The 22,584-nt window shown below is 33.6% G+C and overlaps 1 protein-coding gene across 1 annotated transcript; it reads right to left on the bottom strand.

Annotated features, from left to right (window-relative positions):
* Positions 1-4,738: 4,738 nt before the first annotated feature.
* LOC123662109 (sodium channel protein Nach-like) lies at positions 4,739-16,433 on the bottom strand. The gene is given in 7 exon segments (XM_045596994.1): positions 4,739-4,854; positions 5,100-5,320; positions 11,728-11,864; positions 12,603-12,735; positions 13,130-13,299; positions 15,967-16,096; positions 16,243-16,433. Coding segments are annotated over 7 exon segments (1,098 nt in total).
* Between the last annotated feature and the right edge of the window lie 6,151 nt (positions 16,434-22,584).

The following is a 22,584-nucleotide window of genomic DNA, read 5'->3' as shown; positions in this document are numbered from 1 at the left end:
CAGAGTTTTATTTGAAGCATTTCAGGGATTAATTTTCGAGTTGTGCTTAATATCTAGCGAGGCTAGACCGTAGTTTTATTGTATTTTAAAGTAAAAGATCTCTTTTACGACCGCACTGCGGTGTTTTCGGCACAATTGTTACTAGTTCACGACACGTCTTGTCAAAATAAACCGTGTGCCATTCGCTATGTTTATTCCTCAAGAATACAATAATTTCGAGTACGAAATATTAGTTAACCATAGACTAACAGCAATATTACTTAATGAATAACAATTAATATATTGAATTTAAGTTAGCTCAATGTCGATGTAATGTCATACCGTTCCATTGGATTAGGTACAGGTAGTGTAAAATTATTATTAAGAAATTTTTGTGATACGTCCAGTGATTTGCTCTCCGCTTGGAGAGGATCATTTTATATTGTGTATTTATACTCACGACCTCGTTTTAAGTCAATTTTCGTCATATTGGTCCATCAATGTCGGTTCTGATTGCATTTTAGTGTAACTTATTATTTAGAGTAAAATCATTGTCACGATCATTGTCATGGCCATAACAGTAGTCATATATTTGGTTTGATGTCATCTAAATTAGTTTCAATTAGTCCTCCTTCATGTCTGCAGAGGCATGGGTCGTTTGATGTGTGTACCGACGATTTCCGCAGTAATGAAACAATACCAGCGTAAGGCAATAATTAGGCTAAGGGCACTTAACATTTAACTGTAATACGCATAACTTAGACCAAATTATTATTACATGTGCTTTATCGTAGTTTTAATTAAAATCTAAGCCAAATATTGATTTTATTTCGTTAATTTAGGTTTAGGATAAATCGCCGTTTCCGGAAAAGTATTATTGGTTAGATGTCGAGGAATGCGGAGTATTTATTTAAAATAATAATTATTGTATTTGACCATCATTTAACGCGACACTTTTATATTCCGGTTTTTTATCAACGACTTTATACTTATAGTTACATACAATGAAACGTCTTAAGCATAATATGAACATTTAGATGTAATTGTAACAGAGATGTAATTTTTTCTAGAAGATTTTTCTTAACGCAATTGTAGAATACTTTTGTATTTTTTCATGAAGTTTAGCAAAGCAATACATTTGATAAAATTATTATTATTGTTCTATTACCGTGTAGTAAAATTTAATATATATGTATATGTATGTAAATCAGAATATATAAATTTGTTTATGTACACCACTTACTTTTGAGTTTTTATTTAATTCCTTTTAATAATGAAATTAAAAAAAATGATATATTTGAAAAAAAGATGCATATTACATTTTTCACGGAAATATTATTTTGAATCTACTGTAAAGGATTTTTAAACCTAAGAGTTTTACAAGTAAAACTTACTGATATTAAATCTATTAATAATTGTATTAAATCTTTCAATCTATTATATTAAATCTATAATAATTAATAAAGATTTGACTATTTGGAAATGAAAGTCACATTCTTAGTAAATAAGTGTATTAGATAATAATAACAAAATCACTGATCATTATGACCAACATACCGAGCAAATGTGTAGTTTACCAAAATGGAAAAAAAAGTTTCAACTTAATAAAACAAGCAACATTCATAGTAAGACTCGACTACAATTTCATTTGTGATTTACATTTATAATTTTTATAATATTTATGTATTAAATACGCATATAAAAGAAAACTAATATATTATTAATAAAAGTATGAAAAAACGATATTTACAACTAATTTTATTAATTAGTTGGAGCTGGACCTACCCTATTTTTTATAACTTTATGTATACATTTTTTAATATTATTCTTGGTTGCCCAATAAAGATAAAATAAAATTTCCAAGACGCTGATAGCACTGCAACCCAAGCACAGTCCAAACACGCCACCGAGGTTTGCTAAAAGGGTCAAAATTTTTATTACTTTAATTTCATTTAAGGTTAAAAAAAATTATAGTGATTATTTATTTAATTCTACTAAAAACACTCCACTGTGTCTCATCCGTCACCATCAATCAATATCACGGTTATTCTCCAGTATCGTCCTGTCTGTCCCAACTTTCCGTATATTCTGAATCTGTTGCGTTCAAGTAGGTACTGGTATCTGTGCTTACTGATAATACGGTACCAATTATTTCAAGAGACCGTAAATAAGAGTGAACTCCTGCTGTCAAATCTTAGCCTCTGTAATTTCAAGCACAGAAAAGCCCTAGAGTAAATGTTGATTGGCCGGGATTGCATTACGCTCGACAAAGTTAAAGTGAAGTTTTAAGCATTGTTTTTTAGAACTTGCTTGCGGAAGTTGATCATCATTACCACCCGTTCTAAGATTGCACTGAAAATATCATCAATTCTTAAATAAGGTCCCAGGTTTTTGGATAGGAGGATGAGTCTTTGTTATATTTTATAACAGCCGCATAATTATGCAAATGAGAAAATCACATTTTGATTCAAATTAGAAGTTCAAATTAAGAATTAGCGCTTACTAGGTTCTCACTCTCGAGATATATACAGTGTCATGAACGTTTGGTCTCAGTCATCTAAGTACGCCAAACATTCACACGGGTTTGAATAGGTTAAGTCTAAGCTTTCATACTTATTAGAAAAGGCTATAAAAGGCTACTCTGGGCTCGTATTACGCTGACGAGCGTCATCACCGCGATGCTTGGCAACGACGAGTCCTGGAAGGCGATGGTCTCCTTCTGCGAGACAGTAATATCCCAGAAGGAGAATGACGAGCGGATGAGAGAGGAGGCCGCCTACGAGGCCTCCGTCCGCAGGCGATGAACGCGTGCGTAGTGCGAACGGGTGTGTAGGAGGCGCTACTTAATGCGCCTCCAGTGACGCCCCTGTGCCCGTGTCGGACCAGGATGGGAACCCGGTCCTGCTAGACACGGCGTCGGGATTGTTCAGAGGTGAGCCGGACAGTCCCCATGGAGGAGAAGTCTGGCCTTTTCGCCGAGGCCAGCCTGTCGCTGGAGGGACCCTGTTGCCTGCAGATCTGGGACCCTCTAATTAAAGCGGCTGAAGGCTCCCGCACGGGTTTTGGTCGGTATTGCACCCCCAAGTGCTGAAGCCGACATAGGTTTAGGAATGCCTACCCGGGCATCCTGGATCACCCGTAAATAGGTTCCCCCGCGATACCAAAAAAGGGCTCGTACCTAATGAGCTTAAAGTATTCTCTTATAAGCTCGGACCTAGTTTGCGTGCGACAAATAATCCCGCAAAATTTCTGTCAGCCATGAAAAAGACCTCACAACCTGCTATAGTACTTTATTACATATATTAATTACACTTATACTATTTGACATACTCAGATACGGAAAAGGTTAAACTTCACAAAGTATCTTGAAGGTAGACATCTCGCTTCGCCGATTCCATAGTCTGCTTCATTCCCACATGCACGACTGCATGATTTTAGTTGTGATTTCCAGAAATTAATTCGACCGAGCGTACTGCGTTACGAACTAGCAATTTAAAATCATTTATGTAGAGAAGGCGGATATTTAGTACCTCCTGTTTGAAACTGAAAACCAGCTCCCGAACGCTTCAAGCTCAAGGACAAACAAAATGAAATAGCGGCCCTTAGCATGCTCTATCTCCCGTGTCTAAACTTATTTTATAGGCGATAAGGTCAGTCACATAGCCTTTGAGAAGCAGAGCACGAGTCGGGTGCTGTAACTTCCTCCAAATTATTTCCTGTTATATATTACATATAAAAACTGCTCTCGTGTAGTTGTACGTGTACCCAATTTCAATTCCCGCTCGGGTCAATACTTTTACCGGTTTGGATGGCTGTCCTTGTGGTGTCACCATGCCTCGGAGAGCACGTTAAGCCGTCGCTCCCTGTTGTTATCATAAATAGCAATTGCTACTCATAGTAGGGAATATACCTGCCAAACCGCAGTAGAATAGCGTGGTGGATTAATCTCTATTCTTTCTCCTACATGGAGAAAATGGGCTATGCCCAACAGTGGCATGTTATTAGCTAAATCGTGATAACAACATAGGTACATTGATTTATAATGAAGAAAAATTCTTACTCTGGATCTTGCACTGTTAGCCATAGTTTATAGATATATAAAAATAAATAAAAAAATCGCTAGTAATATAGTAAAATAAATTTAGAATTCTGCTTGTATACCTAGTTACTAGTTTTAGCCGTAAGAAATTATTTATAACAGGAGGCCCTTTACATATCTCTGCCAAAATAAATATTACTATAACCTAAAAACTAAGAGTATAATTTTACTTACATGATAAACTTATCAGAGACATAACAGTTTCTTGTTTTTGCTTCACATATGCTGGTTTTGGAAAGAAAAAGTACATGATGGATGTACTCTGGTTAAATACGATATCCGAGCTGAAAAATAATACTATAATATCTATAAGATTATAACGATAAACACAAAATAAATGTGTAGTTGTTTCCCAGATCCTTAGGTACCTAGAGTCCAGCACTCCTTACAGTACCTATACCTACCTACCTACCATACCTAGCCATCAGGTGTTCCTTGTTGCTATAACATGATGGATTTTGTCAATGTTTCGACATTACGAAAATTAAAAAACTAATTGAAAATAATGCTGTCCTAGTTCAATTTTCTGCTGATTTATTTTAATTATTTTTAATGAACTTTTGACACATTATATCGTGTGAAATGGTGACGTTGTTTTATGTCTGTACTCTATACTCTTGACAAAAATAAAATAAAAATGAAACGTGAAAAGTGTTCCTCTTACAAGGGGTCGACCATCAAATGAGGTAGTGCGTCGAGGTTGCCGATGATCATCTCGACCCGATAGCTTATAGACACACAATCACGAGGACAATCACAGCGTTGGGAACGGTGCCGTTTGTTCAATAGCACTGTGAAAATAATTTTTAATTATCATTAACATTTTTTAACAAGTGTAATTGCTAATAGTTGCGCAAATGAATATTAGATCACAGTACTGCTAAATAAAAGTGTAAAACAACAGATTTCTTAATGGATAATTTATTTATACATATAGACGAAGCTTTCTCGTTTGTTGTAACTTTAAGGGCTGTATTAGTTCAGTTCACTTCAGTAGGTTCGTAGCTTAAATACGTGTGATAATTAAATTGTCATCGTAACACTAACTTACTCTTAGCTTTCACAATGCAATCGATGTTGGTTAGGTTACAGACGCGGCTTTGTCTGACATTGGGCACGTATGCCACGGTACAGCCACACAGACGCTCCAGATCGTTTACGTGGCACAGGAGATCGCAGTCAGAGTTGTGATATTTCCGGAAATGTGGCAGCTGATACTCGTCTTGAAAGTAGCATTTACGACTAAAATTAGTAAATAATGTTAGCTAACCCGTAGATGCCTAATGTACGTTCATACAACAAGTATAACTATCGACGACGCGTTGGCGCAGCGGTCATAATACATGCTATACTGGCTGATGCGCTGGCGGTCGCGGGTTCGATCCCCGCTCACGGCAAACATTTGTATTGGCAGTGTAAGATGTTTGCCGTAGTTGCGCATTTGTGTTTATATATTGTGTGTGTTTCCGGACCTCCGTCACAGGGGTCCTACTAGGGGCTGTTGAGTGCGAGTTAAAAAAATATCAAAATATATTGTATCAAAATCATGATACGTAACCTCAAATAATAATTTCATTATAATGTAATTTATTAAAATATGGACTTTGCCAAGGCATTAGACAGAGGTTCTCATAAAATGTTGGTGGCAAAGTTAAAATGTTATGGTATTTGCGGTACTCTACTGAAATGGTTCCAATCTTATTTATCAGGTAGAACGCAATATGTTGCGATTAAGGCTTTCAATCTAAGACATATTCAGCCATATCTGGAGTTCCACAGGGTTCACATTTAAGCCCTGGCTATTAAACAACAACATTAACAAATAAAAAAAAAACTATGCAAGACTATAACATGTTCGTCGGATAACGGTATGTTCCACGTGGACCTCGATGCTATAGGAAGTTGATGCATAGCTAACAAAATGTTATTAAACACTGGTAAATGCTACAGTATCTCTTTTACGCGAAACCATAATAAAGTAATAAATCAATACCATGTTTGCGGAACTTTCTTGCAACAAAGGTGGGAGATCCGGGATTTAGGAGTCATTTTTGATTCAAAATTGTCGTTTTTACCTCATATGAATTACATAATTAGGTAAGCTTCTAAAATGTTGGGCTTTGTCATTCGTAATAGTAAACTATTTCGCAAGCCAACCACAAAAATTACTATCTAAGAATATACAGGGTCAGGTGGAATACTGTTATGTAGTTTGGTCAGCGCATTACAATGTACACCAACTCAGAATAGAGCGCATTCTGAAACGCTTTCTAAAGCACATTGGTTTTTCGTGTGGGTTACATAAACGTCTTCAGTCATAGGTCGATAGATTGGCACTTTTCAAAATGGACGGGCTGTCGACGCGCAGAAAGCTGTACGACATACTATTTCTTTACAATATACTAAGGAATAAACTTAATTGTCTTGACTTAGTGTCTGTTTGTAATATTATAATAGTCGCCTTTTACTAAATGCATATGGTTGTATACACGATACATACACCAAAATAGTGTTTTTTACAAATTTTGGCTAATCTCTGAAACGGCTGGACCGATTTTGACGGAACTTTCATTGGCAGATAACTGATATAGTAAGGAGTAACTTAGGCTATTTTTATTTTAGAAATTTATATAAGTATTTTATTACTCTGCGAACTGAACAATAACTTTTTTTGTTAAATTCCACGCCGACGAAGTCGCGGGCACAGCTAGTTACTAATAAATGATGATTTTGCATTTGTTAGTTTTTGTATTTTTTTTTTTTTTTTTTTTTTTTTATTTATTTGTAACATTAAGAAAAGCATACATCAAATTATATTTACTTGCAAAAGCCCATAAGCTTGTCCGCAAGTAACAGTCTCTCACATTTTACATAAGACTTGTAATATATTGCTATAACATTTACAATCTACAGTGGTTACAAAAAACATATTTATACTACGCTTAGATAATTTTTGCTAAACAAAGTTTTACGTCTACCCTACTTATTAAAAATAGTTTCGTTTTTATTAATTAAACAATACTATCATCGACGGTATGGTCACAAAAACGATTACAAAAAACATACGGGTGTAAGCGAGATAGTTAATTTGTTTTTATTTGCTCAGAATTAGCTAGCAGTATACAGGTTGTTATGGTAAATTAGTTACTATATTCATATATATTTTACTTCTATTTATTAATTATTCAAAAACAGATAGCAATAAAATACATATTATTCATACATAGATATATCCATTTATTAAATTTGAGTTTTTTAATATTTCTCATTTTTTTGCAGTTGTTCACAGAAATATTTTTTAAATTTGTATTTGTAATTATCTTTTGTAATATCGAAAAGTACAGTTCTGGGTATTTGGTTAATTAAAGTGGGTATCAAATATCTATTTGTGCGTTTACCGTAATAGTTACGAACTTTAGGTGTAGCGAGTTTGTTTTGTGTAATTGTTCTTGTTGTGATTTTATGGTTAATTTTAATTTGAAATTCCTTTTTGTGAAATTGTTCCATTAATAATAGCATCTGAAATTTCGTATGCACAGGTAATATTTTACAATATTTAAATATTCCATTTAGGTTGTTTTCATTGTAAAATTGATTTTTAACTTTTTTGGGTATTATAATTTTTAATATTTTTAATTGTAGATTTTGTATTTTATCTAAGTAAGTTTTAAATGTTTTACCATAACTCGTTATTCCATATGAAATAAGAGACTCAGCAAGTGCATTAAAGAGATTCATAAGAATGGGATACGGAATTTTGTATTTTAGAATGGCAAATTTTGCTAACACAGCCCGTAGCCTGTCACATACATACTCAACGTGTTTACTCCAATGAAATCTTTCGTCCACAATTAAGCCTAGATATTTATATTGATTGACCTGTTCTAAAGAAGTACAATTACAGTTTATCCTAACATCTGGTTTGTGAAGGCAGTCGTGGCTGTGTGCCAGTATTTTTATTGGTCTTTCGTTTTTGTTAGAATGCGTCGAGCGGATATGTACAACTTTGGTTTTAAGCGAGTTCAATACTAATCCTGCGTCGTGCGACCACATGCAAAGGTTGGTAAAGTCAAGTTGTAACATTTTCTCTGCCTTTGCTAGGTTTTTATTGGCTATTACTAGACATGTGTCGTCAGCGAATTGATACATCGAACTATACTTAACGACATTTCCCATATCGTTTACAAAAGCCAGATAGTGAAGAGGACCAAGGACAGATCCCTGAGCTGTACCCGTAGTGAAAGATATTTTATCACTGTGTTCATTTTCAATTCTCACTCGGTATTTTCTGTGCTTGAGGTAATCTTCAGACCATCTACGAAGTGGTCCACGGACGCCGGTATTGTCTAATTTTTTTATTAATAATTTATGGTCGAGTGTATCAAACGCTTTACTGTAGTCAATAAATAAAAGAATTACGTGTTGTTTACTGTCCAGATAATTATTAATTTCGTCGGTAAATTTTGATAATAATAAAGTAGTTGATTTATTTTTTTGGAATCCAAACTGAGCCCCGGATAAGACGTCATTCGATGCGTAGTAATTTTGTATCTGATTGCATATGTATTTTTCAAATATTTTATCGACCACTGGCAATATGGTAATTGGTCTATAATTGTCATAGTCGTTATGAGACCCTTTTTTGTAGATAGGTCTTACTATTCCTTCCTTTAGTTGTATTGGATAAATACCAGATTTAACACTAGTGTTAATTAGCTTTGCAATTACAGCTGTTATTTTTTTACTTAAGCGTTTTATATCTATGCATCGAATCTGGTCCGCCCCGGGTGCTTTGCTTGTATTTAATTTCTGAATTATTTTGTTAATGCTTATTGCATCTGCCGCTTTAAATCTTATTGAACTATTTTGAGGAAATATATACGTCGACTCATTTAAAAGTTTTTTCTTACAGTTAGGTAATATTTTTATAACATTTTCTTTAAAACTATTGCCAAAATTATTTGCCAGTTGTTTAATAGTTAAATCATTTTTTTTAAAAGCTTTTAGTATTGCCGCATCCAAAGATTTATTTATTCTACCTGTTAGGGAATTTAAGATATTCCAAAGCTTTCTTGGGTTACTTATATTATTGTTTATTTCCTGATTATAGTATTTGTTTCGCGATAATTCAATAATTTTATTTGTTTTATTTCTTACCTTATTGTACTCTAACCTTAATATTTTATTGCTTGTATCTTTTTTCCACTCCCTATATAGAAAGTCTCTTTTTTCACAAAGAAAGTTAATTTTATTGTTTATCCACGGATACTTATTTCTCTTACTATTAAGACTAATTTTTATAGTATATTTGGAAATTTCGTAATATTTTTTAAAATTATCTTCTATAAAATTATATATTTCCAATGGATTTTGCATTTTTTCAACTATGTTCCATTCAACGTTTTCAAGAAGAGATATTAATTTTGTATCATTTATTATTTCTTTGATTTTCGTATCATCCTGTACACTGCTATCAAACTGTGCGGAGGCGCACGACAGTATGCACATGCGGTGATCCGCCACTACAGTTCCAAGCGCGGCCGAGTATAAGTCTGACGAGCGCGACTTAACAAATATATGGTCAATACAACTCCGCGTAATATTTTCATTTCGAATTTCTATTCTCGTGTAATCCGATATCGCGCTTATCAGACCACACTCGGACATACAGCTTAAGTAATGATCTCGTATGTTATTTTTTAATTTCAGATCAATATTTATATCGCCAAAGAAGAATAAATCAGAGTTTTTGATTGAATTGTGACATAATAGTAATTTAAGCTCATTTATAAAAAGGTGTTTGCTTTCGTTAGGTGGTCGATACAATGCACAGATGTGTGTCGGGTAGTGGCGGGTAGTTTGGATGTTTATTATTAGTGATTCACAGTGTTTTAGTTTAAAATCGTTTACTATCTGGAAATTATGGCAATTTTTGATGTACATAATTATACCACCACCACGTCGCCGCTCCCGAAGCACACTACACATTTCATAACCGTTAATATTAAATAATTTCAAAAGATCGCTACTCATTGAAATGCCTACCTCAGTTACAATAACAATATCTATAGATAATAAAGATTGATTTAATATCTGCACTAATGAACTAAAATTTTTGATAATGGATCTAATATTAACATGGACAACATTAAATAAAGAAGTATGTTTAGGAAGATAGGTACTAAAGTCATTTAAGTTTGCTGCATCATGAATTTCAATTATTTCCGATACAGTGCCTAGCGCGTAAGATTTCTATTATCGGCTCACTTGTTTCTCCATCACTATATTGTCTATATCCGTACAGTTTCGGATGACGACAGGCTTATCATTATCACTCCTGCGAACTAAAATTTTACCGCCTTGAAACCATATATATTTATGGGTATCTTTGAGCTTTAACTTAGTTTGCCACAAGAGGGTTTTATTGGCGTGAGATAGGGCACGGCGTATCATAATCTTGGATCTAGCAACAGACGGGTCTGAAGATGAAACAATGTCCCCTGCATAAATGGTTCCTTTTCTTGCCGCTCGTATCCACTGGTCCACTAGTTCTTCCTGTTTTACAGACACGTGGAGTATGCCTTCCTTCCCATTTTTTCCCTTCACAGTTTTAGTTAAAATTATATCTTCTTTCTTCATAGCAAGTTTTGTAGCTAAGTTATTTATCATAATTTCCGTGTTGTCTTCTATCATTTCGGGTACACCAGCGATTTCGATAATGTTGTTAAGCTGCTTTTGCTCTAGGTTTCCAATGTGTTGTTCCATTGCATCGATTTTTAACTCCAGATTTTTATTTTTATTTGTTAAATATGTATTTTTATTTTCCAATTCTTTTATTTTTCCACTAATTATCGCCAAAGTATCCATTATTCCATCCATTTTTTGACAACAGGAATTAAGGGCATCGTTCACTGAGCATATTTCTTTCTTTACTGCTTTTTTAACCTCGATCGAAATGTCGCGTAGTAGTTTTTTCATCACACTTGTTTCTGTATCATTTCCCTGTGTCTTTATTAGCTCCTCTGCATCTTCCTCTTCTTCTTCTTCTTCTTGTATCATAAACGACTTCCGTCTTGGAGATTCGCGACAACAATCTTCGCAGGTCCATTCTAAATTCTCAGCGTTGCGCAGTGCTGCTAATTGCTTGGATGACAAGCCAGTACAAGCCTGGTTGGCGTGCACTGTTTTTGAACAGTTGTTGCATTCGAGAAATGCAGTTTTCTTAGCTATCACTTTGTTGCAGTTATCACATTTAGGCATTTTTGTATTTTATTTATTATATATGTTTAGGTTGGGGGTAGAAATACGTAACTTCGGAATTACAAACACAATCAGCTGTTTCGCACGACGTCACAAGCGAGACTGATTTGCTGTTTGTGTTTGTTTTTAACTTTAACCACATCTATTTTTAATTATTTTCATCTGTATTTCAATTTCTAGATATAATCTTATTAATAATACTATTGTTACATTTCTTTTTGTGCATGTTGTGACAGTTTAAAATGTTGCTCATTTAAGCTCAATCGTAGTAGGTATAGTTTTTATGTGAAAATTGTAATGTAGCAACTACTGTTTGTCCAAATGAAATAAATAAATAAATAAAATGTATTGTTAGCGAATTGAACTAATACAAACTATGTTAAATATACCTCCAGGAAGGAAGAGTCATCACGTCCTCGGAGCAGTACGTGTATATAGGATACATAAGGTGACAAGACTCTGAATTAGGAGGCACCAAGTTTGATTCATCGTCTGCGGGAAACTCTGTCCAATCGGTAAACATTACCTGAGAATGTTTCGAATATCGTAGTAAATTAATTGTGGCAGGGCACACCAGAAAATATTTTGCTCAAAATGCGGAACTCCACGAATGCGGAAGTATCTCAATCTTACAGAAGATCAGAGCTAAATAACAATGCTCTAAAGTAGTAGGTATGTTGTTCTTCTGGTGAGTGAGGTAGCCAGAGCTCGTGGGAAGGGTTGGGGATGGGGACAAAAACGCGCTGGTGGACCGGGTGCTGCAGGCGTTCTCCGCTTTCCATCAGGTAGGCCATACGCTTGTTTGTCACCTTTATTGTATAAAGAAAATAACCAAAACATATAAATGACGGCCGCTCTGATTTAATGCTACGTGTGCCGTGTTGGCGGCACCTAACTACAGACGGTCGTGGGTTCTATTTCCACTCGGAGTGGATATTTGAGTTTATACAAATATTTATTTCTGGTCTGGTTGTTAGTTAGTTATTAGTCCTTGTGGGTCTCTCCACCGTGCATCGGAGAGGACGTTAAACTGTCGTTACTCATAGGCTAGGGAATATATCCGCCAACGCGTATCGCACCAGCGTGGTGGATTAAGCTCTGATCCTTCTCCTACATGAGAAAAGAGGCCTATGCCCAGCAGTGGGATATTACAGGCTGAAGCGTAAGCGCAACCAAAGCATATAAAAAATGTTTAAAAGGTTGTCACCTCATATATTTATGTATGTTACTGAAGTATTTTTAGATATTATAATAGTGTACAAACCCGAATGGACCCAGCATTGAGAATAGTCCTCATGAGAGCGTCACCGGGATTATAATCCGTGACTATAGTCAAAGATTCACCAATACCCGTATTCGATGTTGTTCTTGGTTTAAAATCAAACTTTCTCTCATTTCTAAAATGAAAAGAAAACGCTTACCATCAAATTAAGCTGATCTGTGCGGCCACACCCGTGTATCTTTTATCTTTATCAGTATCTTTACTGTTTATAATTAAATATCTTTTTGAACTTAAAAGATTTTCATTTGAATTTTTTACAGGACTCTTGCGTGTGACTGTTATATTTTTAAATTTTGGATTTAAATTTTGTAAAAATTATGATGAACATCATTAGTTGATACACTGTAATGATACATTCGGTGTTGGTGATAACGGTATTAATTATCGTCACCAGTAACCTTGACCGCCGCCAAAACGGTTGTTAGATTTAGTAGGTTTTCCTTACTGACGAATGATGAAGAAAATGTAAAAAAATATCACTAGAAGAAAAATATCATAATTTTTATTACCCTTTCGTTTTTCTATAATGGTAAATACTGTTAAATATACAACACATTCCATGTTTCGTCAGTATGAGATCAAAGAGATCTTTGCACTTTGGATATCGCTTTCCCTTAAAATAGCACAACTTAAGGAAATCGTCACAGCTTTGTGGCAACATACCCATTACTTCCAGAGACTGAAAATGGTAAATCATTTATATGACGACAAAAACATTTACTATTATTTACACAGATAAAATTAATATATATATATATAATTTGTGTTAACTTGCATCAACGACATCTATTACTTACTAAACAAGCCAGCAATAACATTAATATTTGTTCTAGAATAATATTAATATTAGAAACAAAAGATATCTTCAACTTTAGATTGGATTTTAACGTTAAATGTTTATCTAAAGACATGGATGTAATGATAGAGTTTAAAGGAGGGCTAATTGATTCGTCTAGACCAGGGGTTCCCAAACCTATTTTGTCTACTGCCCACTTTGAGAATGAATTATTTTATAGTGCCCCCCATTTTTCCACCAACTTAAAAACCATTGTAACTTCAAATTAAATTAATTATTGCGAGCTATATTAGCGGAGATTAAACATTAATTCTAAACGAGATTTTTACTATAACCCGCAAGAGTTAACTTGAGACCTGCAGGCCTAGCATGCGCGCCACGACAAAATTTTGTCTACCCCTTTTCTCGTATTATCTCTCTATGTCTACAGTAGCTAACATGCGTGCACGCGATACTCTTCTCGTTACGTCAATAGAAGAGATAATCATTAAATTTTAGTGATCTGTGATATTTATCTCTACGGAAGCTAACATGACATCGTAATTTTGTCGAATTTTGTCGTTTTAGGAAGAGAAACTTCTCGTCTTCAATATTATCGACGAGAAAGACGATAAATAAAAAATAAATAAAACCGGGTGCCTATTTTTTGTATACCATGGCGTTTCCCTATTATAATTATATAATTTCGGTATACGAAGAGCGGGAAATGCGAAAAGTCGAGTGAAGTGTGCCATATAATGACACAAAAAACGTATTTGCGCCCTGTTGCTTCTTATTCTAAATAATAATAATAATAATACTTTATTTCAGACCAAAGTATAAGTCCATATTGGGTTAGTACAACAAGACAAGACAACATTCAGAATAAAAAACAAAACAAAATTATATTAAAAAAATCAATAAGTAAAAATAAAATTAAATAGAATAAAAGTAAAATCAATAATCAAAAAAAAAAATTCAAAAATTCAAAAAATTTTAAAAATTAAAAAAAATAAAATAAACAATGCGTGATAGAATTACAATTATCTAATGTGCGACAAGATATAAAGCACAACACGAGCATATTGTTTTACATATATAATTAAATTCATTTACTTACGCCGTTTTATTTTCCATATTAGATTTTTTAAATTAGATATACACTTTTTATCTTAGCCAAAAGGCCGAGAACATTGTTAAATAAAACATGTGTCACTCGTTTGAAATTATACCGGCGGCTGCCGGCCTAGCATGCATACAACGAGATATCTCTTGACGAGAGAGAGAGATAATGTCGACATCGAGTATTTTCTCGATTACCCTAACATGCGCACTACGAGAGACAAAATTCTCTTCCGAAGACTTCGCCTTGTCGAGTAGAGAAACATTATCAACCATAATCACAACTGAATATCATTCTTATTTCTTATGTCGTAAAGTTGAATTTACAAGGTTATTGACCAATCGAGCCAAACCGGGATGAGCCAACGTTTGTATAATTTCAAACGAGTGACACATGTTTTATTTAACAATGTTCTCGGCCTTTTGGCTAAGATAAAAAGTGTATATCTAATTTAAAAAATCTAATATGGAAAATAAAACGGCGTAAGTAAATGAATTTAATTATATAGGTATATGTAAAACAATATGCTCGTGTTGTGCTTTATATCTTGTCGCACATTAGATAACTGTAATTCTATCACGCATTGTTTTTTTTTTTTTAATTTTTAAAATTTTTTGATTTTTTTTTTTTTGATTATTGATTTTACTTTTATTCTATTTAATTTTATTTTTACTTATTGATTTTTTTAATATAATTTTGTTTTGTTTTTTATTTTGAATGTCTTGTCTTGTTGTACTAACCCAATATGGACTTATACTTTGGTCTGAAATAAAGTATTATTATTATTATTATTTAGAATAAGAAGCAACAGGGCGCAAATACGTTTTTTGTGTCATTATATGGCACACTTCACTCGACTTTTCGCATTTCCCGCTCTTCGTATACCGAAATTATATAATTATAATAGGGAAACGCCATGGTATACAAAAAATAGGCACCCGGTTTTATTTATTTTTTATTTATCGTCTTTCTCGTCGATAATATTGAAAACGAGAAGTTTCTCTTCCTAAAACGACAAAATTCGACAAAATTACGATGTCATGTTAGCTTCCGTAGAGATAAATATCACAGATCACTAAAATTTAATGAATATCTCTTCTATTGACGTAACGAGAAGAGTATCGCGTGCACGCATGTTAGCTACTGTAGACATAGAGAGATAATACGAGAAAAGGGGTAGACATAATTTTGTCGTGGCGCGCATGCTAGGCCTGCAGGTCTCGAGTTAACTCTTACGGGCTACACCTGCCAATAAGAAAGATTATCGAAACGCAACTTTACTTATGTATTTAGACGGAGTATCTTTTATTCAAAATAAAACAAACATAATCGATCCTAATATAAAAACTAATGTGAAGGATGATTTAAATCGCCCCCCAAGCCTCTACACAATGCCACCACTCCCGTTGTCTGGCATTAAAAAAGTGCTATTGTAATTACTAACTCACATGGTATCGATTGAGCGTTATTAAATTTTGTAAGCTGATTAGATCATCTTTGCTCAAGTCTCCAACTAATTCGTAGAATCCTAATAGCTGTGGTAAAATACTTGATAAGTCAAGAGTTCTGTTACCGTCTCTGAAAACATACCAAAAGCTAACAATTTATGCATTTTGACGCTTTGTACACGTATTATTACTAAGACAATATTAATAATTTTTTAAAGCAATAGATTATGTTATAATAAAATACACAGGCACATGATATATCAAAACGATACTTACACAAGAGTTCTGTTAAAGTGCTTCATGGCACTAATAGTTATCTGATTTGGAGTGCATATTGTGATAGCTGGAAATGTAACGTTTAGTATGGGCTCGTATTGATTCTCAATAGCTATGCGCGTTGGCATTTCCTCGAATCGAATGTGCAGCAACCATGAGAGCAGACATGCGAAGTACAGAATTAGTACCATCGTTAGCGCCCAAAAGCATCTATTAAAATTTTGTTTATATTTAGGTATGTCTTTCATATTTTTTATGATGGAAGTTAAATAAGTTTTTTCCAGAATCTACGAACTCTATAGTCTATTTATTCCGTATCTAACTTAGGCTATTTGCAATATTTTATACCGCTTAAAAATAAATTCGATTTTCTAATGAAAAAAAAAAACATACCTTGACAACAGGTCAGGGTACAAATAAAAATATTTAAGACCTAAAATGCTACTTTCGAGACAAAATCTTCTAAATAACGTCTTAAATCCTCCTTTCATGTTTTTGCTTTTGTGCTTGCAGTCACAATTCACAATAAATGTTCAAGTATGAATGAATTAACAATAAATTTAACAGGATATCATAATTACAGCTGCCATATATAAAAATGTAGTTAAATACCACATACTGAGACTAATTAATGATAATAACAGTTAAACGTACACAAAGGTTACTATTAAATCTATAAACTTCTATCATGTTAATATTATTATTTTGTATAGATTTAATTTTCATTATTATGATTTCTTTTATGTTACACAAAGTAATGTACATCATCATCATCATCATCATCATCATTTCAGCCTGTCGCAGTCCACTGCTGGAGATAGGAGTTAGTTCGGGCCAAAAAATGGCGTGAAGTCATGTGTGTTGCCCATAGTCACCACGCTGGGCAGGCGGATTGGTAATCGTAGGGCTGGCTTTGTCACACCTCAGACGCTGCTGCCCGTCTTCGGCCTGTGTATCCAGCAGTTGGATGGTTATCCCGCCACCGGTCGGCTTTTTAAGTTCCAAGGTAGTAAGTGGAACTGTGTTATCCCTTAGTCGCCTCTTACGACACAAAGTAATGTAAAGATTCCATAAATTAACAATAATAACATAATTAATAAGAATACCTGTTTTTAAATAATTAATGACCACTAACTCACGATATGACTACTTACATTTTTTTAGGATTTATTTTCATGTTTAAAATATACAGTTAATTTATTTACATTCATTTTAATTACTCCGTTTACCTAACTGGGTTTAACTAGGTTTTATTTAAGTAGGTTTTCAGAAGTATTTTGACTTTTGATTATAGTCGGTACGATTTTTGCTCATTTCTTAGTATATTGTATTGTATTTATTAGTATTTGAAATACGTCCCAAAATAACTAAGAAATGAACTCCTTGTGGGTCTCCCCACCGTGCCTCGGAGAGCACGTTAATCCGTCGGTCCCGGTTGTTATCATGTACACCTGATAGCGAACGTTACTTATAGTAGGGAATATATCCGATAACCTGCATTGGAACAGCGTGGTGGATTAAGCTCTGATCCTTCTCCTACATGGGGAAAGAGGCCTATGTCCAGTAGTGGAATATTACAGGCTGTGCTTCAGCCAGGAAATACTTCGCTCATTTTTTAAAAACTGCTGCTATTGTTTACATAAAATATTTATATGTTTGTATGAGTGTATGTATGTATACACGTATGTATGTAACCCTTTGTACCTTATGAATATATTGTTAAAAAAAAATCTTTCTTTGCTGTGTATTATTTCTATTATAACATATTAAAAGTTTATACATTTAACAGTGGTTTAATATAAATTAGAAGTATATCCGTGAGGCGAGTATGTTTAAAATCATTATAGTTATAAAACCTTGAAAACACCTGCGTCTTTCTGATCTGATTGTTTAAGCTACCTCTAACACGACTCTTGATTTGCTTGATTTGTCACGCTACAACTAGATTTATGATTTCTAGTGATTCTGATTAGATCATTATTTCATTAACATAATTTTTATAATTTTTTTTTATTATAAAATAATTTCAAATAAAAGAATCCTTGTTTGATTTGAAGGGTTGCGTTACTCCGTTGTCAAAAGTAGTTGATTGATCTCGCTCCACTATCGGGACATATATTTACTTAACGTCAGATCATCGGCCTCTGCCTTACAAAGCTCACGTCGGTCTCCACGTGGAGTATTGTTCGACTCTTGGGCAGGTGCTCCTGAATATCAACTCCAGCTATTTGACTCCATCTAATGCTGGGCTTTTCGCATTATCGACGATCGCAAATATACGGACGGTTTAGAACCTGTAACTGTAAGGTATACCTTGTGTGTACGTTGGGTCTCTGTCAGTTTTTACCTTCTGTATTATGGGGTATTCTCAATAACTCTTAGATATGGTGTCGTCGTTACGTTTCTACCATCCCACTACTTAGATGCATGGTTTGCATCCAATTTACAAGCTTCACGCTCATTTTTTCTGCGTACATGTAAACTGTAAAATGACCTTCATTGTTATGTGTTACTTGAGCGGTTTAGATGTCTGCAACACCAGAGCATCGTAGGTTGCCGACCCTATCCCCAAACCCCCTACAAGAGCTCTGGTCACTTTACTCACCAACAGGAACACAACACTGCTTGAAAACAGTATTATTTAGCTGTGATCTTCTGTAAGGTTGAGGTATCCCGTAATCGGGTGGGCAGAAAATTTCTTGTTGTGCCCTAACTCAGTTATAACAATATGCATTATACACATACACACACATAAAAATTCAGTCGAATTGAGAACATCCTCATTGTTTTGATGTCATTTCATTTTAACGAAAACTATGATGGAAATAAAAAATACAATTGATACATATAGGAAAGCAGTAGAAGAAATAAAACAATTTATAGGAAACTGTATAAAGTGATTTATTGAAAACTGTTTAACTTTGATTATTTAACAATTCAATATTTATTTGTGGATTAATTACAATATCAGAAATTAATATCGTTGATAAAACATATTTATTTTATCGTTTTACGAAGAGTAGTAAGCATCGATGACAAAATCAATAGTTGATAGGAATATTTTGAGATAGTAGAGGTAAATATTCAAATACAGACATCGTACCTATATATGAAAACTATTTCTAATGCCTCTGTCACATCTAGATTAGCTGTTCGAAGATCATGTTCTTTACTCGTACTTAAAATAGACCGTAATCTTGACTGTGCTAGTGTGATTAGCATTGATTGTCTCATGTAAATTATAAGTAATGTGAGTACATTTTGACTATTTTGATAATTTTTGCACTACGACGTAAATGAAGCAGTGGTATTAGAAAACTCCCATTGTAGTAAACTACTGTAGTGTTAAAAACTACTTTTGATTTCTCGTGAAATTATTAAATTCTTGGGAAAGTCACATTTGTAATCCTGAGCTATCTAGAAAGCTTAGTAGACGAGTAGTCAGCTCTATATATGCCTATAATAATATTGTGATGACCAACAATATAAACAATTTCGTGAACAAAAAAAACACCATACAAGCTTTTTATTCGTGCGAATATTCTATATTTGCCATTAAAATTATTTCTTGTTTTCTAGAAATTACACGAGATAACAACGTTAAAAGCTATATCCAATTCCTCTCATACATATTAATAAAATATTGTGTTTTCATTCCAGATATATTATACCTTGACGAATATATAGCGCCGAACAAGACAATGAAGACAGTTACTTCGATCAACAAGTGTTAAAACACAAACAAATTAAAATTCTTAAATAGGTGAAGTGGGTACATAATAATACCATAATTTTTTTTTCAAAAAACGGACCCCTTATAGTACATGTAAAGTATTCAACAAGCACTAAAAAATTGCAATATGCAAGATACATATTTTAAGTAATTAATTCTGCAATTTATAGACTTATGGTAGGTAAGTGAATTAAAATTGGTAATACACTATCATAATTTTGAACTTGTATAGTGTTTAATTTTAATACCTATGTTTTGATATTTAATGAGACTGTTCTAACAAAATAAGATCGATATGAACTAGAAATGTACCTCGCCGCTTCCGAAAAGTGTGTCATGTCAACGTTTTATTGTAAATATGTAATTATTGTTAGTTTATATTTCTTCAATTACAAACAAATCTTAATATTGCGAAATGGTACCTAAATGCAACTGTGATTTTCCATTTTCTTCGATTGTGAATCAAATTCATACCTCCTGTTACCCTAAACACAGTTTTCACGGGATTATACTGACATAGACATTTATAGATTGATAAAATCAGTTTGTAACGCCCTGCTGCTATACGGAATGTGTAATGGTGTACGCCTATCATAACAATCGTTACAGACAGATTTACGTGTTTTCCGAGGCATGAGGGAAACTTACAAGGACTATAGGTAGGTTACTGTAGACCAAAATGATGACAAATTTTTTAAGCATCCCAGATACCTCTACACTAAATACGAAAAACTTGATATAATTTAAACGGTTTGATTACACAGCTAATAAACATGGTGAAATTACAAACTGTTTGCCTGTTAAAGAGCTATGATAGATACCGAAGACAAGTGTAGAAAAGGGACTATTAAGATTTTAAATATTAAACATTTAAGCTTGACTAAAAAACAAAAGCTGCGTAGTAATATATGCATAATGTTTTAAATGTATTTATTTTAAATTCTTAAGTACCTATAATTTGAGTATTTAGAGATTTTTTTTAACTGTAATATTAAAATGTAAGAAAAACGCGTCGCGATCAAACAGATCCGTCGTTCAAATATGTAAAAAGTTTATCTTACGAGTAATAAGTATTCTTGTAATATCAAAACATTGGTCGTTTATAAGCAAGCTATAAGTATATTACATATCCTCATTTAATTATTCTAATGTAAACAAACAATGATGATAATTTCATGAATTCCTAGTAATAAAATTATTTTCTTACAAATAAAAATAGTGTAAATACGTTCAATTTCTAGTAATAAAATTATTTTCTTACAAATAAAAATAGTGTAAATACGTTCAATTTATTTAAAAAATACAAGATAAAAATGGCGTTTATAGTTGACCATTACTTTTTTTTAGTTCATACATTTAAATTTATTTCAACACATTTTTTGAAAATATCAGTCACAACATCTAATAAAATTGAAAAATTGCTACAATTGCCGATGCCTACCTAAATATAAATAATATTTAAAATTCTGCAAAAGTATTACGAATAAATTGACAATTATCGCTATTAAATATCATATTATAAAGAATATCTTAAATAAATAATATCTTTAACATAGGCGAATGTATATTATGCACTAAGTATATGCATTAATAGCCTAATCCATTGTTAAACTTTGTTTTAACAGAAATATTTTACAGCATATCATAAAAATAGTAAAGTATCATTAGAACAATATCGAATAAAATACATATCTTGAATGACATAAGAAAGTCATAAGAAATAGGACTGAATATAATTTATCTATATTACTTTGTATACAAATGCTGTAATATTTAATTGGATGGGTATTTAGAAACGAGTGTTATATTTGTGCATGTTTCGCTTATAATTATTCTATTTCGATAAAGAATCATGTAAGTATTTATAATCGATCTTCAACTCGTCGATACGTTCCAAATTCTCGTACGATTTTATATATAGTAGACAGTAGACGCTATCAGTAATTGTATAATATATTAAATATCAATAAATATTCTTTCACTACTTTATCCTATCTCACAAGTGTTGTGCGCTCCAAGTCTTCATCATCGCATATAAATTCTACAAATTTTTACGATTCAAATTGAAATACATAAATATTTTCAAATATTTAATAAGCTTTTACATCTTTTTAAGATATTTCTAATACGTTTAATATCTTCTCTATTTTGTCGCGTATTTTATACAAATTCAATAATGGATTCCATTTTAATCGCTATCATAAATAGTGTTTTAATTTTTACAATAGAACACGGTAACATCAAAACTCGATCAGTCGAAAACGTCGCGCCCCGCAAGGAGCGGGGCACGGTAACACTTAGCACACCAAATTATAACCGAAAGACGGTACAGGTCGGAGACAGAACTCCGACGAACAAAGCGGTCGTCGCCGACGAAGGAAACGTCGTGACACCGAACTCAAAAAGATCCGAAGATCGAGAGAAGGACGTCGAGGGGGCCAGCGGAGTGTCGCTCGGGACCGGCGGACGCGCGCGGGGCGCAGCGTGAAAGCACGTCAGTGCGGCCGGGGCCAGAGGGCGGGACGCGGCGGGCGGGCGGGCTCAGGCGGGCGCGGCGCGCGCGAGCTACGTGGGCGAGCGTCAGGAGTCCAGCAGCACGTGCCAGCGCT

This window comes from Melitaea cinxia, chromosome 18, assembly GCF_905220565.1.
Source record: "Melitaea cinxia chromosome 18, ilMelCinx1.1, whole genome shotgun sequence".
Classification (NCBI taxonomy): domain Eukaryota; kingdom Metazoa; phylum Arthropoda; class Insecta; order Lepidoptera; family Nymphalidae; genus Melitaea; species Melitaea cinxia.
The sequence above is the reverse complement of the archived record's forward strand: the minus strand, read 5'-3'. Positions and strand labels throughout refer to the sequence as shown.